We start from the raw sequence: 19234 nt of genomic DNA, 5'->3' as shown, positions 1-19234 counted from the left end.
TGGTACACCAGTTACAGGAGTGCCATGGACTGTTTTTTTTTCTTTAAGCAAAAATAATGATGTTTTACTTTTACAGATATACATTGGACCTGAGCTAGTTTACCTGCAACAATAATTTAGTTTTAAATGTCTGTATATAGAAAATGAAAGAAACCAGGGTCATTGGCAGTAAGAATCCAACGTCAAGCAGCCATCATCCAGTGCTTTCACCAGTCCCAGTTACTCCATGGGAATTAGCGAGACATCGTGATGTGGAGGAAATAAGACTTGGAACTCCCCAGGTGTAGAGAACCATCCCTTGCATTTTTAACACTTGGGGTTCACAGAGCCTGGTCTAGACTAGTCACTTGACAAATATCTGCTGAGCTGGACCAAGGTCATATAGAGAAGAACAGAAGGACTGAAGACCGGCTGTTTTTTTATTTAAGTTTTCTTGCATGTGAAAGCAGATTCATCCATCTCTAAGGATGAGGAGAGAAAGCAGGACTTATACTTTGGGCACTCTCAGATTGAAAGGGATAGAAAAAGACAGGTATTAAAAAGGAGTTACCAGTCAGGAATGTTGATGTATAAATTCAAGGTATAGTACGGGGGTGGTGAAGTCCTCATTTACTGGACTAGATTCTGCTGTACGGCTGGAGCGGGGGGCTCTATCCTGGGTCTTGTACTCCTCTTCACCCCGTTCACATTGGTTGCTGTCCTTTCTTTCTCCAAATCCCAGCATGAAGTGAAAATAGTGGATTTTACCTTGTGTAAATGTTTTCTTCCCATGGCCAACAAATGAAATTCTGCAAATTAAGCCTGAGCTATCATATGGTGGTGTATTATTTATGTCTCTGGTCCAGTGTTTCCTGGTGAATAACCACACAGGTGGTTTAACAGGTTAACTAGTTAGAACAGAAGAACTGATCGTTATGAAGTCAGAAAGGGAGAGGTTAGAGGGCAGCATTCTACTTGTGACAAGTAGCAGTGATAAGTAAGTTGCAGAATAAAGATGCCTTCAAGATGGAATTAAGCTTTGTAGGAAGCACGTGCTTATCCTGTAACACTGAAGAAAAAAGACCAACATCCATTTGTTTTAAGTTTTTGTTTCAGAGGAAGAACATAAGCTATGTGCTGGGAGGCTACCAGTTTCCTGGAATAGAATGGATGATTACATTATTTTTGAAAAAAGATACTTGGAAGTTATTGATGAGAGGGAAAAGCTTGACTGGAGATGGTTTAAAATGATTTGGGAAAACACTTGAATTACAACTTCAAAAATGCAGGAGTAAATAAAGTTGCAAGTTTATTTTACAATGTCCGGGATTGCCAGTGTCTTCATTTTTGTCATGTATCCTGTACCGCTCATGAAGATGTGGTTTCTACAATTTTACATTATTGTTTCTCAGGTGATGGAAAGACTCCTTAAATCTGTTGTGACTGACACTATCTTACGTCTTTCTGTAATTTCTTTTTTTTTCCAATTATTTTTATTAGTTGGAGGCTAATTACTTTGCAACATTGCAGTGGGTTGTTTTCAGGATGGGTTCTGCTGTGTTCAAACTCTTTCCATAACCCCAGTTAATAAAACTTTATGGAAGAAAAAAATACAAAGATTGGAAGATAAAGTTGGGAAAATTTATCTGAGGGTAGGACAAAAAGACCTGAGAAGTAGAAAAAGACTTAGAGGAACAATCCAGGAGATGCAATAATTAGCTAACAGCAGCTCTGGAAAGAAAGTTCAGGAAAAAACTGTGGGGAAGCATGATTAAATAGTCCAAGAATATGTCCTATAGTTGAAGGATATGAATTTTCAACTTGAAAGAGTTCACACAATGTCAAATATAATAAATAAACAAAGATCTTGCCTGGGCACACCATTATGCAATTTTGGAAGACTGAGCCAAAGGAGAAGATACTAAAAGCTTCCGAGAGAAGGGGAACACATGATAAAGAAGCATAATGACATAGGACCTCTTGACTGTGACACTGAAAGTGAGAAGACCTGAAGATTTGCCTTGAGAATTCTGGGGGGAAAATTATTTCTGTTCTGGAATTTTATTCCCAGCAAACTATTCTCAAGAATGAGAGATGCCTAAAGAAATTCTTCCATTTATGAGTTTCAAAACTGCATGGAAGCAGGTGCCTATAAAGCAGAAATGTTACTATTTGAGGAAAAAATAGAAGAATTGGCCTCCAACTTTTTGTCTAGAAACACATTTTCATGTTGTTACTCTAGGTCTACTCTACCTGTGCCCTTGGGAAATTATTTCAATAAAAAGACATTTTGAATTTAATGATGCAGTCATGCATACAATTTTTGGCAATCATACGCTCATTTAAAAATGTAAATCCAGTAATATTTTGATGTTATGTCCTTAAAGAGGAAAATTTATAGAATCATAATTAGGTATAGTTCACCACATATTTTTTTAACGCATTAAAGATGTTTCCTATCTGAAGAAAATATCAGAATATTCTCATCAGTCTGTTTTAGGATCCCACACTATATTTCCAACTAATGAGTTGGATTTATTAATATGTCTTATGCATGTAGAATCTCTCTGCAATCAGATCAATAAGGATATTAGTGGAGATAAAAAATTGCAAATTTGGCTGCTCTTTCCAAACACGTTTTGAGATAAATTTACATATACATGTGTACTATTATAAAATAAGCATTATGTCCACTTGTATTGATGTAAATTTCCAGGTCAAGTGAACAATCTCACCTGTCTATAAGAGATGGCAGGTGAAGTTAACTGAAATCCAATTCCAATTTCTTTCTCACTGTGTTCAGTGAAATACCCAATTAATTTAAATGGATAGACTGTAAATAAAGCAATGCACATGATTATCATCTAATTAGCACTGGCCAGCATTATAATGTGCTCATTAGTGAGTTGTATGGGATCCTAAGGCTCATAATGAGTAATCAGGGTACACGTGACTGGCATGTAGCTGTCTGGATGCAGCTACTAAACTCAATAAACCAGCACTAAGATAGAATGTGCAGTAGAAAAAGGAAGAAGAAAAAAAGAAAAAGGAAGAAGAATACACAGCCAGACAGTGAGTTGGCAACTTCTTTCTTCCTATAATACAGTTATAGCTCCTACTCTCAGATACAAAGAGATAAATGTGAAGACAACAGAACAGCTGGGAATAGAAAGGGAAATGTTCACTCAAGGTGATCCAAAATGAGTATCTATAATAATTAAGAATGATTATAGGAAAGAAAGAAAATTGTGATATCTTATTGGTTGAGAGTATATATTTCTTTTTTTTCTTCTTATACAATTTATTTTTTAATTGAAGCATAATTGCTTTATGGAATTTTGTTGATTTCTGCCAAACATCAACATGAATCAGGCATAGGTATGAGATTATATATTTCTGATAGGTCAAGTATGGAATCAAACTAACAGATAAACAGTGTTTTCATAAAATTCCTTAGAAGTTGAAAATCTGATGGATCATTTAAATATACCCTGTAATAACATTCACAAAGCATTTCATAATTTAGAAGCCACTTTGCCTTCATAATTCTTGTTATCGTGAAACCATTTCGTAGGTTGCAGAGGAGGAAGGCAGCTCTAAGTTGCATTCATCGTTATATACATAAGGAGTTAAGTTGACACCCAGTCCTACACCCTTTCCCCTTGCATGCTTCTGTTTCAGAGGTCAGAAAGCAAAATACTTACCTTCCCAGACTCTTGCAGCTAGAGGAGACCATGTGACTGCTCTGGTCAACTAAATACAGGCACAAGTCTCTGTGGAGGCTTTTCCTTCTGGAATAAAGCCTGGGTTGAAGATACCACATTTGCTGTCCCCCTTTCTTCTTTCCTGGATGCACAGTGACCATGCTGTGGCCACTTGGACAGAAGCCATGCACTGTGGATGGCAGAGCAGGAGGACAGGCTGAACCTGATTCTTGGACCTCGTTGAGCAGCTGTTGCAGCCTGGACTGCTTACCCCCAGCCATCCTGTTAAACACAGACAAAACACCTCTCACTTGTTTAAGCACTGAAGTGGTTTGTTGTAGTTGTAATTGTTGCTGTTAATTATAGACTAACACACTCAGTAGATAGAGTTAGATTTTTATTAATAAAAAATGTTGAAACATATATTTAAAGATAATAAAGCAATGTTGAAATATTGATGTATTCACAGATGACCTCAAAATATGACCTCTAAATCCAGAGGTATTCCACAAACATTAAGTGAAATAAAGAATTAATATGTCTTTTTTGCAAATGTCACTGCTATGAGAAGGAAATGTCAGTGGATGGATGTCCTTTGCAGCTCATTCTAGTTGTTTTCTAGAAACATTTCACGTACCCTGCTTCATTTTGCTTTAAGCAAAGGAGACATTTACTTAAACACTTGGTTCTTTGTGACTAAGCTTTCTCATCCTCTCATATTATTAATATAAAATTGGTGCCAGACTGGGAATGGCCTCGCTTACACGGGCGGGATATAGCCAGACTTGAAAAGAAAGTGATTTAAGAAGAAGATGAATTTGAAACAGAATGGACTAGAATAGATGGGAAATCAAGTCACCAGCTAATTTGTAGCTGGAGACAGTCTCAACCCAATTCTTCCTAGCCCACAGGCTGGAGATGTACCAGGCTATCCAGAGCCTGGACCGCCTGGGAAAACTCCCACAGGAAAGGCCTATATTGAACTCAACCTTGTATCTCTATCACCAAATGGAATTTAATAAGTGTTTGTCAGGTGTTGGGGGAGGGTGGAGAAGTTAGAGAGGGAAAAAAAAAGACAGAAGGGGCCCTGTTTGAGCCTGAGATTTTTGAAGCTATGTGGAACTGAACCTCTAATTTAATTTAGCGTGGTCATCCTCAAAAGTCTTGGCATCATATAATTCGATGTTAGAGTTGTGTTGTAGTCAAGAAGTACATTGCAATAGCCATAAAGAATTATTAAGTAAACATTATCTTTATGTGTTTGTGCTGTGCTTAGTCGCTCAGTCATCTGACTCTTTGTGACCCCATGGACTGCAGCCCACCAGGCTCCTCTGTTCATGGATTCTCCAGGCAAGAATGCTGGAGTGGGTTGCCATGCCCTCCTCCAGGGGATCTTCCCAACCCAGGGATCGAACCCAGGCCTCCTGCATTGCAGGTGGATTCTTTACCGTCTGAGCCACCAGGGAATCCCAAGAATACTGGAGTGGGTAGCCTATCCCTTCTTCAGGGAAACTTTCTGACCCAGGAATCAAACGAGGGTCTCCTGCATTACATGTGGATTCTTCACCAGCCAAGTTACCTGGGAAGCCCCTTATGTCTTTGAGAGATCTGTAATTAGTTCACAACAAACTTACTAAAATGCTATTTCAAAGTTCTAATCACTTTGCTCATATAGCAGAGTTGGTTAAGTACCTCCAAGCCTTCTTCACACAAAGAAACTTTTCTTGTCCTTTCCCTTCTTCTCAGTCAGCCTGTTACCATACATATCCCACTAGTATTTCTCCCAGCAAGAAGAAGATCCTCTTTAGAATATTAAGGAAAGGGAAAGGGAGCTGGTGATTTATTACAGAATCCCTTTTGTAAGTAGGGACTTTCTTTTTTTTTTTTTTTTTTTTTTCTTTTTTGTTAATTAATGTATTTTTTATTGAAGGATAATTTCTTTGCAGAATTTTGTTTTTTCCTGTCAAACCTCAACATGAATCAGCCATAGTTGTACATATATCCCTTCCCTTTTGACCCTCCTTCCCATCTCCCTCCCCATCCTACCCCACTAGACTGATACAGAGAGATAGGGGCTTTCCTGGTGGCTCAGATGGTTAAAAAAAAAAAAAAATCTGCCTACAATGAAGGAGACCCAGGTTTGATCCCTGGGTTGGGAAGGTCCCCTGGAGAAGGGAATGGCTACCCATTCCAGTATTCATGCCTAGAGAATCCCATGGACAGAGGAGCCTGGTAGGTTGCAGTCCATGGGGTCACAAAGAGTTAGACACGACTAAGAGACTAATACTGTCTTTCTTATGTAAGATAAGCAAGTAGGAAGTCTGTGAATATTTTCATTTGACTATTTTTGGCCTCAAACATCAGTTACATTATTTCACATCTCTATGCATCTCTTTTCATAGTGATATAATTCAGATTCTAATTGGAATAGGATGTTTTAAAGACCAAAATGTATTATATAAATCTAAGCCTGTTTATTAGCGTATCATATTATAAAATGGAGCACACTTTCAAATTTACAGCCTTGTTCATTGCAAGTAAGTAAAATTTAATGAGAGGGCTTCCCAGGTGGCTCAGTTGTAAAGAATCTGTCTGTAATGCAGGAGATGCGAGTGATCCCTGGATTGGGAAGATGTCCTGGAGCAGGAAAGAGCAATCTACTCCAGTACCCTTGCCTGGAAAATTCCACAGACAGAGGAGCCTGGTGGACTACCATGGGGCCACAAAAAGTCGGATACGACTAAGCGACTGCACACACAACACTTAATGTAATTGGCTCTTCTTCCAGTTTTATGGAATGAGATCCTCAGAGTTGCAGATTTTCAGAGCTAGAAGGAAACGTTCATTCTAAGTCGATTTTAAGTCTCTCATTTGAGAAACTGGTCAACTGAATCCACCAACATTAAAAGGACTCCCAGCATCCCAGGAGTTAAACACAGAGACATGTTAGACCCCAGTCAAAGGACTCTATCCAGGGTACTTGCTGCCAAGCTCCACAAAGTCTTTCGTGCATCTATCTGTCTGTGAATCTGCTAACACCTGCCCCCTTGAGTTCTGACACCTTTGGGGATCTAAACAGGGACATGTGGTACCGCTTTTTGACTGGCCAGCATGAACAGGGCATCAACACCTCAATGCTAAAAGAATTAGACTGACACAAAAATTTCACAAACTCAGACAGGAATATTTACTTCCCCCCTGTTAAGTCAATGCAATCTTCAAATACAAAGACAGCAAGGCTTCTATGATTTCTTTCACTCAAAAAGAAATTATAAAAAGGCAGAGTTCGGAATGATTCTGAAGAAAAAGAGATCTCAAGGATCAGATGCTTTCAATGCACAATTGTTGAGCTTGAGGGCAGGGGTGGTGTCTAAGAAAGGCAGTGATGGGTGAATGCAATGTCCACCTTTAGAAAACCTCTTCCATCAATGGCAGGGTATGTGAGGAGACATCACAGTCTGGCCTGTACTGTTCCTAAGATGCAGACCAAATCCAGGGTGAAGTCAAGTCCTTGGCCAGAAGTTGGGGTGTGACTGGCCCACTTGATATGAAAGGCTGGGGGGAGCTGGAGGAGAAAGGAAGTTCTTCATCTTAACCAGCTCTGGGTTTCTTTCCCAGACACACATGAGCCTGCTCCTCCTGAAGAGTGCCCAGACTGTCCCAGGGCAGAGGTTGCTGCTCCCACATGCACCAGCAGTGGAGACGGGCTGAGGAGGATGGCCGTGATCACTCCTGGGGGCAGCCCCTGGTCTGTGCCGCAAACCCCGCTAGGCAGGAACACAGCTGCCACCCTTCTCTCCTTACCCAGTCTGGTCCCCAGCAGCTTCTTTAGAACATAGTGGTCTTTGGGGAAAATAATCACAGGTTTTGAGCTGAAGACAAATTCAGAAATCTTGTGGCAAAATCTTCAAAGAAAAATTCGAAGACATGTAAAAATTCAAACAGAAAATAATTAATTGGTCTTACATTAACCTTTATACCCTCAATCTTTGAATTTCCTTCCTCTTTGAGTGCAATCACATCTATGCTGCCAAAAGAAACAAGATGTGATTTCTTCCGGGTCATCGCTGTGATCACCATCAAAGAATAGCAAAGACAGTAATTAGTACTCCACACCAAGTCAGCCTGAGATTTGACATAAATTGCATTTGTCCTCTGCAGAGCTAAAAGTAAGCACTTATATTTCCTAGAGTTTTCTAATGAGTTGCTGTCATTTGGCAGAAGTTTCTGAAATATTGCTTCTTATAGACCTTTCTTGCCATTAGCATTTTTTAAAAGAAAAACAAAATGAAGATTCAAAAAAAATAAGTACCACTGCTTTACCTTCAGTATGGAATCAGCCTCAGAAAGCATTAAAGGTAAGGGGGAGGAAAAATTAGGAATACTACCTTAGTTCCTTGGAAACTCTGAGGTCCATTTTTCCAGGAGGCTGTTTGCAATTTCCAGAGAGGCTTGGACAGTCAGTCAATGAGGGCCAAATCCTCAGGTGCAACTAGACATCAGCGATTCTTTTTAAACAGTTTTTGAATATCTTCAGAAGTACTGGTATCCAGAGTATAGGTATGACAGACCCAGCCAAGCAGGAAAACTTGGTCAGGAAGTCATCCATCCATAGGAATATTGGATAAAGCTCCACTCAAGTTTTGTGACCCTTTAAGGGTTTCTGGGGCAAAGAGGGAGGGAAAATCCAGACTCTCTGGTCTGAGGCAACAGAACTAAGAGTCCTGGGAGACCAAGGTGGTTCCAGTCCGTAGGACAGAGTAAGACAAGAGAGCTCCACAGAGAGACTATCAGATCTGCAGAGGATTTTCCTCAAAATCACGGCAATGTACTATTAGCTTTTTAAAATTTCCTTTTAAATGTGTAAAGATGCTCAACATCGCTCATTATTAGAGAAATGCAAATCAAAACCACAATGAGAGATCGCCTCACACCAGTCAGAATGGCCCTCATCAAAAAGTCTACAGACGATAAATGCTGGAGAGGGTGTGGAGAAAAGGGAATGCTCTTGAACTGTTGGTGGGAATGTAAATTGAGACAGCCACTATGGAAGACGGTATGGAGATTCCTTAAAAAACTAGGAATAAAACCACCATATGACCCAGCAATCCCACTCCTAGCCATATACCCTGAGGAAACCAGGGCTGAAAAAGACACATGTATCCCATTGCAGCACTATTTACAATTGCTAGAACATGGAAGCAACCTAGATGTCCATCGACAGATGAATGTATAAAGAAGTGGTGGTACATATACACAGGAGAATATTACTCAGCCAAAAAAAGGAACGCCTTTGAGTCAGTTCTGATGAGGTGGATGAACCTAGAACCTATTATACAGACAGAAGTGAGTCAGAAAGAGAAAGATAAATATCATATTCTAACACATATATAGGGAATCTAGAAGAATGATGCTGAAGAACTTATTTACAGGGCAGCAATGGACAAACAGACATAGAGAATAGACTTATGAACATGGGGAGAGGGGAGGAGAGGGTGAGATGTATGGGGAGAGTAACATGGAAACTTACATCACCACATATAAAATAGATAGCCAATGGGAATTTGCTGTATGGCTCAGGAAATTCAAACAGGGGGTCTGTATCAACCTGGGGGTGGGGGGGTGGGGAGGGAGGTGGGAGGGAGGTTCAAAAGGGAGGGGATATATGTGTACCTATGGCTGATTCATGTTGAGGTTTGACAGAAAACAACAAAATTCTGTAAAGCAGCTATCCTTCAATTAAAAAATAAATTAAAAAGAAAAAACAATAATTATTTTTCAGGGAAAAGCACTGTGTGATTTGATCTGTTATCGAATTCAGTAGGCACAGATGTACACAACTATTTCACTTTAACTAAAAATAAACAAAATTTTAAAATGCAATTCCTCAGCTGTGTTAGCTGCATTTCAAGAAAGTAATGAAATGCATTTTAATAGCCATATATGGCTAGTGGTTACCACAATGGACAACACAGACATAGAACATTTCCATTACTGTATAAAGTTCAATTGAAGTGCTGGAATATGGAATATACAGGCTTCATATCCTTAAGAAATGGATAATGTTTTAAGAAACAAATCTTTTGACTTTCTCTTTCACCAAGGTTTTTTTTTTTTTGTATGCACCATATTTATTTACAGGGTGTGAATAAATATAAAGCATTGAGAGGTACAACTTTGAGCTTCAAGGGCATCTTATAAGAATTTTTAAAATCATCCTTCTGTTACACTGAAATAGGCATAGAGAATGCACCAACTTAACCATAAGAGGCAGACATCCTTTCAATAGGTTGTCAAAGGAAAGAGATTCAACACTCTTCTTGGTAGCTAGTTTCAGCAATAATAAATTAATTTGCATTCCTTTCAAATGTATGCTTGATTGGACAGTTTCTCAAGTCCTCTGTCTAGATTTCTCATCTTAAAAACTCATATTGACATTTTTCTTCTGAACATGTAGCTATGTAGACATTTTGAATATATGTTTAAGTTACAGTAAGTCAAATGAACTCAATTTCCCTTACTTTTGGCAAATAATTTGGAACCAGTAGAGTCTTTTCCATCAATATTAAAGGCAGGCATTTTCTCCAAGGCAGTGAGAAGCTCTTCCTCTAGCTGTCTAAGCAGTTTCAATTTGCAAAAGCAGCTCGCCGCCATATGAATCCCTCCAGGAGGCTTCAACTAGAGCAAAGAGGGGAATTTCATCACATGGGGACTTTAGGACTTTATGGCAGATGGGGTTTGCGTTGTTGGGGATTAATCATAGAAAATGAGCCCATACCTCCTCCTATTCCCCTTCTGAGGATCATGCATCACCCCACAGACAGGACTTGCAATGTGGTGGCTGAAGAGAACTTCTCTGTGAGAATCAAGAAGGGATTTATGGTGGAGTCAAACATTGTAGCAGAATCCCACTGGGTATCAGTACCCCACTTTCCTCAGGCCTTGGTGACAGCAGGCTGATGCTGTGTTGGGATGGGTGATTCTTCAAAACAAACATTACTAATTTCAAACGAAACTTTGATAACGGGCTCTCAGACAGGAATGAGATCTCTGACAAGTGCAGCGGTGTATGTAATGAGGCATGTGTTCTTAGTCACTTCAGTCATGTCTGACTCTGTGCTACCCATGGACTGCAGTCTGCCCGGCTCCTCTGTCCATGAGATTCTCCAGGCAAGAATACTGGAGTCGGTTGCCAATTCCTTCTCCAGGGAATCTTACTGACCCAGGGATTGAACCTATGCTTCATAAAGGATTAAAGGACTGATGTGACTTTCTACTGACCAACAGCGGGGTGAGGTGGGAGGGATTGAACTAATGAACAAGGGGCAACATCTTCAGTATCATCCTACTCTCTTTTACCCAAAGGCCCCACAGACACGAGACAAATTTCCTTCTTAACATAATCATTCATCATCCTCACCTTACTTAGTAATCACTCAACCTCGGAAACCAAGTTCAGTTACCTTTTTTAACAAAAGCTATTACAAATTGTGTTTTGTAAAAGTAACAGCTTATACTTAGTAAATACACTTAGAAAGGAACAAATAATTACTTTGATTTTGAGAGGTTTTGTTAGTGTCAACTAATATTTTGTCAAATAGCACTTGCTAGAACTGGTGTTTTCATACATATTTATGGATTATTTAATATAATATCTAAAATAATTCATATATTGGTATTCTTCAGAAGAGTTACATAAAGCATTGTGGTAGATCACAAGTCACTACAATATGCAGCAAAATCTGACTCAGAATGTACTTGATTGAAATGAAATAGTTATCAACTTAAAGTTTAGAATTACTAGGTCCAATAAAGGGGAAAGAAATTTACTGAAAAACTTTTAATATGTTAGCATTCCATCAATAATAACTTTCTAAAGTAAAGCTGTATATTTTCATCACAGTTCAGTATATGCAGAACTCAACTAATATAAGCATTTCATAATTTTCCTGGGTTAGAGTATGACCTACAGGAAGGCACTCGATTTCCCTGGTTTTGAAAGATTAGCTCCTACAAATAACATATAAAGATGATATAATGAAGAGATAAACCTTTGGGGTGGAGTAAATAATGTTCTAAGCAGAGAGTCTTCAGAAGAGTTTTAATAAAAGTTTATTAAAATTATAAAACAGAGACCAAGAGTTAAGAAGAGATTCAAGTTCAGAAAGTAACCAAGCCTATATCCTTCCCTGTTGATATGTAACCGTAACGAGAGCTACTGCTGGCCCCATCCATACCCAGCATACTTGGTATAAGTTAAACAGGATATGACATTTTAGGTCATTTCTGGAAAAATTACTGACTTACATGGCAACGATCTTAGAACCTATGTGAAAGCATTCATTCCTATCGATTTTTACCTCTTGAAGAAACAAAATACAGTGTCATGTAAATAATATGTCAGAAGCTTGGGTTCTAATGTTCTGATGGTGGTATGATAACAGTGAGTTTTTTCACCTGAATAAACCTCCATTTCCTTATCTAAACACTGAGGGGATCAGATCTGACTGCCATTAAAATACCCACAGGAGCCAGAAGCACCCTGACTTTCAGATGGTAAAGTTTTCTGATACTGGTGGTTCTGTGAGGTACCGAAAACAGCGGCAGCGTGCGGAGTGCATCTCTCCTGCTGGTGACAGCCGGCTACAGTGGATTGTCTCCGGTGGGAATGCAGGCCCTGTGTTACCATCCAGTCAGATTACTCGGGAAAATACAGAAATTCAAACTTTTATGTCAAATATCCTGGTTTTGAAATACTGGCAACTAACCTAAAATTAGGGCTTCTCTGGGGGCCCCGGGGTAAAGAATCTGCCTGCAATGCAGGAGTTCCAGGGTTCAAACCCTAGGTGGGGAAGATCCCCTGGAGAAGGGAATGGCTACCCACTCCAGTACTCTTGCCTGAAGAATTCCACTGGACAGAGGAGCCTAGCAGGCTACCATCCCTGGGGGTCACAAAAAGTCAAACAGGAATGGTTGACTAACATACACTCTAAAGGAGGGGGTAACACAGGCAACTCTGAAGGCCAAACTAAACATATATGTGAATGGACTGGGTCTTATGGCTGCCATTTGTGACCTCCAACTGGCAGCCTCCAGTTTCTCTCTGCCCTGTTGGTCCTATGTGAGGATGGGTTAGCGTCACCCTGGGGCCACAGGCACTAACCCTCCACCCAATTCTAATTAAGCTGTTTTGCATTGGTTTCATTAACATATAAATACAGTAGGGAATCAGGGCAACCACAGTCAGTGGGATGGACGCACTTTTACAGAAAGACAGCAGGTAAAACAAATACTTGGTGTCAGTGGGGATCTTGATGAAGTGGTAGAGCTGCAGGGTGGTCAACGAGGCCAGGGCACAGAGCAGCCGGAAGCTCAGCCTGTAGCCGTTTTCTCCTCCACAGCTCCTGAGGAACATCTCTGAGTGCATCGCAAAGCCCAAGCCAAAGAGGACCCCGAGGTTTCTCACAAGTCCGGCAAAAGGCGTGGTGTCAATGTGTCAATCCAGTCGGGGTTGGCGCACCAGTTCTTGGCTATGGGCACGGACCACAGCAGGTCAATGTCAAGAAGTCTGAGAAGCAGGTAAAAGCCAAGTGCAAGCAGGAAGAGGAAGAGATTGGTCTTCAGGTATGCGCTCAGGCTGGCTGTTCGGATACCCGGAGTGCATTCAGAGACCTCCGCTACCAGGACGCCTGGGGGTTGGAAAGCAGCACCGAACAGAACTGTGCGCCTTTGAGACTCGCAGGAATCAGTCCTAGATTGATTCCTAAAGAATTTAGCCATAGTTTTCAATGATAAAGGGCTGTAGAAACCTAGGTTCTATCCATTTTCCAAAGCCTGTTTTTTAAAGGCAGGAACTGAAACCTCACTTTTCCCATGGTCTTTTACCCATCCACAGTAGCACAGGGGGGATCTTTCAGGAGTCCAGGGCACTGAGGAACAACCCACTTTATAGGCAGAGCACGGATCTAGGTGCTTGCAATTAATATTTCAATTGCCACAGCCAGTTAGTGTAGAGAGCCTTTGAAAGATATGTGGAGTTGAAAAGCGGAAACTCGATCATTGTGAATGCTGGCAGAAATACAAAGCAGCTGCTGAATGAAATCCACAGTTAGGTAATAATCACTGCAGGTGTTTCCAAGAGAGTGACATGGCGTGCAGGTTGGAAGGCCATTATTAAGTCTCCCAAACCGAGACATAAGCATACTGTCCTTCGTGGTGTTCGGGAGTTGGACTCAGCACTAGTCACACTTTAGAGAAGCCCAACCATGTCACTAAGAGGCTATGCGCTTACACTTTTGAGTGAGAATGTGCCATTTTCTGTATGGAGGATTTGAGAGATATGAAGAACCACTTAAACTCCTAGGGCAGCATTAAGTATCAGTGGCTTGATAGAATTACCCGAGTTTGGGGAATCAATTAGCAGGGAGAATCTGACAACATAAAGGACACTAACGCTTTCAATGATACAACAAAAGGTAAGTGATCATATTTACCACCAATTACTCCAAGAATAACTTGATGAGGAAAATATTTTGCTATGAATACTCTGGAGATGCAGACACTGATTTGAATCAACCAAAAAAGACTCCAAAGAAATGACCAAGTCAGTCTACGATGGAAAAATAGAGACAAGCATAAAAAGCAAAGAAATTGTATCACTCATAAAAATGGGCGGGGGGTTGAAATCAGATGATCTTTGATAGAGGTATCTTCTAGCTGTGATGTAATATCGTAATTCTAGAGGGACTTTCAATTGTTTTTTCACTCCATAGAATTTCAAATGTTTTAACAGATGTTTCTATATTTATTGATGCATTAAACTGAACCAGTGCTAGGCTATATCGTGAAATTTTAATAAATGCTGTAAAAAGAAACCAACTTGGCATCCTGATAATTATTCTAATGAAGGGAAATTTGAGTTTGGGGGAATTATTAATATCTACAGTGATCTAGAATAAATTATATATATTTTTACTCCCTGTCATATGTGCTTCCTCTTTCCTCTCTCAACGTCTCTTTGCTTGAAGAAAACTCACAGAAGAGGCAGCTGCCAATCTGATGAAAAGCACACAGGCATTCCATCAAGGGCAGGTTTTCACTGGATTTAATTTCAAGACTCTCAAGCTCTCAAGAGTCCTGGTTCCTTGGTTTTTGACACGTAGAAAATAAGAAACAGAAAGTGACCTATGGGTTATATATGTTGAATTAGAAGCTATAGTATGCAGAAAACATAAAAATATTTAAGTCCAAGCAATGTTCATCATTTTAATAAAAAATATTAGCAATAATGAGTTCTAGGAATCCTTGACGGTTCTGAATGATTTGTCCCTGATAATTGGACTAAATTTTGGATATTGAAATTTAAGGAGTAGAGAGAAACAAGACATTCAAAGAGAAAGTAAGCAGGGGTTACCCATATAAAAGAAGAATCAACAAGGAGGTGGTAATATTTAGATAAGGTGTGGGCACTCAGTACATTTTGATGGATCAACGAAATGATGCAGTTATAAGAATCAAAAAAAAGTTGAGAATTTTTTTTTTTTTAGAAGAAACAATTTTCCAGGTTTGAGAACTGGAGGAGAAAATTAACTACAGAGAAAAGGCAAGGCTTATCTAAATTCCTACTTTGAAAAATTGTCTATGGATAGAAAATGCTAATTTTAAAAAATTACAACATGTTTTTACCATTGTTGTTTTGGATTGGATAATGAATACCTTAAGGCATACAGGTCACAGTCTCATTAGGATAAACTTTAAAGATGCCCAAATTCCTTTGGTTATTTGTTTTGTATATTACCCAGTATTACTCTAAAAAGTGGAATATGAGAAGAACCTTGGAAATTCTTTATTATAAAGAACTTCCGTGTAATGGTATATCTTATAGTATCTTTTATGCAATTAACTGGAGAATCTTATTTCAGACTGCCTAATAATTTATGATTAAAGTGATGCTCAAAATTGTTTTAATGATAGTTAAAGTATATCAGGAAAGAAAAGAAGGAAAAAAGTAAAAAAATTTTGAATAATTTAAAGGTCTAGGCCTTTCAGAATGTTATGAATCTACTAACATTAAATCTACTAACATTAGAATTTAAGTTTGCTTCTGGATGTTTTAGATTAAAAGATTGCATAATATTTAAAGCTAGAATATATGTTATTTATGTCAAAATCATTAGTTAGTCAAAGAAAGCATAATTATACTAAAGTAACCAATGCATTCTAGGGGAATGAGGCTTCTCAAAAATTTCTGTTTAATCTTAAAGTAAGGGAATATGCATGCAAAAATACTTCCTTATATAATTTTAGATGACTTATTTATGAACTACCAAAGTGAGTATAGTATTATGGGAACCCCAAAGGCACATTTAAAAAGTCATTAATCAATTAAACATTTCCAACCCTATAACGTGGTAATCACTATGAGCTAATTAGGATATTATCTTAAAGCAAAATATTAATCTTCTATTCATTTTGCTATACTGGCTATAATAGAATTGAATAAGCACATTTCAATAATTAAAAATACACTAAACTGAATTTTTAAAAAGACTTTCTGTGTTTAAAACTGTCACATTCCAGTGCTACAGAGATTGGAGCAAAGCTGACCTGTGCAGAGTGATAGAAGACTTATCCATCTGACTGATCGTGTGGCTCAGGGCCGCTGTCACCATGATATACCAGACACATGATGAACCCATTGCATGGCCAGATGGACTTCCTGCAGCAAGACAGTGGCAATCCATTTGGAAGGTGGTTAATAGAGTACAACTATCGTAAATGGACAATAGAATAGCATATTATATATTACAAATAACTCAGGAAAAAACCATAGGACATAGGCTATTTGTAACGCTTAGTAATGCGTAGAAATAAAGAAAATTGAGTCAAAATTGAGTCAAATACTATTTCAAAAAATTTCCCTGGGTTATTCAAGTTCATTGAAGTCCAGAAATCAAAATGTTCAAGTCTAATTCAGAACTCAGGCTGTTGCATCAAAAAATCTGCCACATCCTTAGTCATTCTTCATATCTAACTGTTTTTAACTGATGATAAAATTGAAGTACTTGGATTGAATCTTGAGTCAGCTTATTTTCCTTGGGCTGAAAAGTCAAACATCTTAAAGCTATCACTGCTATATCTCATTTACCAACTAACTGCTATGTACTAGCTACCATGCCCATCTTGTGACTGGTTGCTGCACTAGGAGCCTTTGTCATTAAGTGGAAAAAGGAAGCTACAAAGTGGCATCAATCCTGGCAGAATAAATCTGCAGACAGGAAGCCTTTCTACTCCCAGAATGTCTTTCCCATGTTGCTAGATCTTTTTTTAAAAAAATCACTTTGTTTTGATGTACTCCTTGAGTTTTTACCAAGTGGAGATTCATTGAGCTTAAACATCAGTCTCTTTTTGAAAAACACCAAGTTAAATAAAGACAAATCTATTACTTATGGATCTGTTTCTTTCAAATCAATTTTTTAAACAGAAATTTTCACGGCTTTTTATATGTTTCATGAGTTGAAAAACTTAAAGGAGTGAATGTAAAATGTAGTATTTCTTCTTTTCTTTTCCAGAAAATGTCTCGTAAGACAGAGCATGTGCTGGGAAGTTCTGGGATAAACCAAAGTAGCATTTCAATTGTCTCAAATGCTATCCATCCATCCATCCATCCATCCATCCTGCATTGTTTTAACAAAGATAAAATACATACCACCCCTGACATGATGGAATGCACAGTCTGTTGGAGGAGTTAGATAATAAATAACTAATAATAGTATAGTGTGATAAGTACTATAACAGATGGATGCCTACTTTTTTGGTAGCAAAAAAAAAAAAAAAAAAAGATATTCCAAGAACTTATTAGGAACTTACGCATTCACTGTATTCAAGATTAGTCTCAGAATATCAAATGCCAAGAATTTTAGGCTATGTGGCAAATTGTCTGGAGGTACAATATAACACAATCTTACAAATTAAAACAATATGCAATTTACCTTATGTATATATATTTAAAACTTTTTATAATCTTAAACTCAACTCTCATAGTAAAGATTTTATACTCATACAAAATCTTACTTATGAGAGAGTGGATCAAGAAGTCTACTTATATACTGTATACACAAGAGAAAAAACAAAGTGGAAAGAAATAACTCTAAGATTAGAGAGAATTTTGGCAGGCAATAGTAATACCAGGAAGTCCTTACCTTTCTTACAGAAAACCTGTCTATTGTCTCATTTATGTGATTCTCAGAAGATCTATAATAACTTTGAAAGATGCACAGCATCAGATAAATCAGCATTTCCGGTATTTTAATATATTTTTTAAAAAATTTGTTCTAGTTAATTGTCTTGGTTTGTTTCTATATCAAACCATGACCTTCTTCCAAAAAAAAAAAAAAGTGCCAAGAATAAAATCATTTGGGGAATATTCTAACTTATCCTTTTACAAATTTTTAAAAAATGAAATTTTCTTACTCATAAAAGTTTTACCCTTTTCACTAGCAATTTTTGTTCATGAACTTTTAGCATCCTCACCCATGCAGTTTTCTTTAAAACCCTCTATGATACTATGCAGTTATTAGGTGATAATTATGTACAATGGCTATCTGTTGGAATATCTTTAGTAACCTGAGGCTGCTTTAATAGCTTACCTGGACCTGTTTCGCATGTAGTGGGGAACTGTTCAAGGCATGGACTTGAGTGATTTGGGTAAATCTGAGTTTCTTGGACCCATCAGTAAGGCCGATGACCAAATAATATCCTGTATTTAAAGAAATACAAATATGCATATATGTTTAAACACACAGTTATTACTTAATTGGAGACTAACTATTCTCTCCTATAAAAATGACTCAAGCAGACTGTTGATGAGGAAAGCTCATTATTGAGAGGCTTTGAAAGAACTTGAGTTTTGGTCTGTCTCTCATTATAGAGGATGAGTCATACGGAGTTTGGGCATCCTAGTTTCCAATAAAAACAGGGACTTTTTTCCTTGCAAGGGAAGTCTTTCAGTGCTTTGGATATTTAGACTGAAAATATCAAAGTGGTCCTTGGAATTATTAATCTGTTCATTATGGTGCAATTTGTTTAACTCACTTCTTGGTTAATCACACCATATATGTAATAGACTTTTGGAATTTACTTCTAAGTCAGATAAAGTATAGACTTCTATTCTCTTTTGTAAGTTCTGTTTACAAATAGGTGTTTCTAGTTAACCAGTATGTTGGAAAGATTTTCCAAGTAAAACTATACACATCTGAAATGTGAGCATTAAGCCAAAGCTACAAATTTTAGAAGAAGCTTTATGAAGAATGAAACAAAACAGAACAGGCTTACCATTTAAAAATAAGATTGAACCAATCCCCAATGACTGCTACCAATATCATCTTAGTTCCAACTGTCTGATTAAGTTGAAACCAAAGTGGAAAATAAATAGAAAAGATATTTCGGGGGTCTCCAACATTGGACATAAAATATAGAAAATTGTAGTAAGCTCGGTAGTCCTTCTGCAAATGCTGAATAATGAGCACTCCATTCCTATGAAAGAAATCCAT

At 38.2% G+C, this 19234-nt stretch overlaps 1 protein-coding gene across 1 annotated transcript; it reads right to left on the bottom strand.

The window, feature by feature from the left end:
* Nucleotides 1–553: 553 nt before the first annotated feature.
* Nucleotides 554–19234, bottom strand: G6PC2 (glucose-6-phosphatase catalytic subunit 2). The gene is given in 10 exon segments (XM_065928992.1): nucleotides 554–851; nucleotides 3684–3965; nucleotides 7340–7526; nucleotides 10205–10361; nucleotides 12847–13179; nucleotides 13182–13372; nucleotides 14177–14292; nucleotides 16290–16401; nucleotides 18332–18441; nucleotides 19017–19234. Coding segments are annotated over 10 exon segments (2004 nt in total).

Source organism: Muntiacus reevesi, chromosome 3 (genome assembly GCF_963930625.1).
Source record: "Muntiacus reevesi chromosome 3, mMunRee1.1, whole genome shotgun sequence".
Lineage (NCBI taxonomy): Eukaryota > Metazoa > Chordata > Mammalia > Artiodactyla > Cervidae > Muntiacus > Muntiacus reevesi.
Note: the sequence above shows the minus strand (reverse complement) of the source record. Positions and strands in the feature narration are given on the sequence as shown.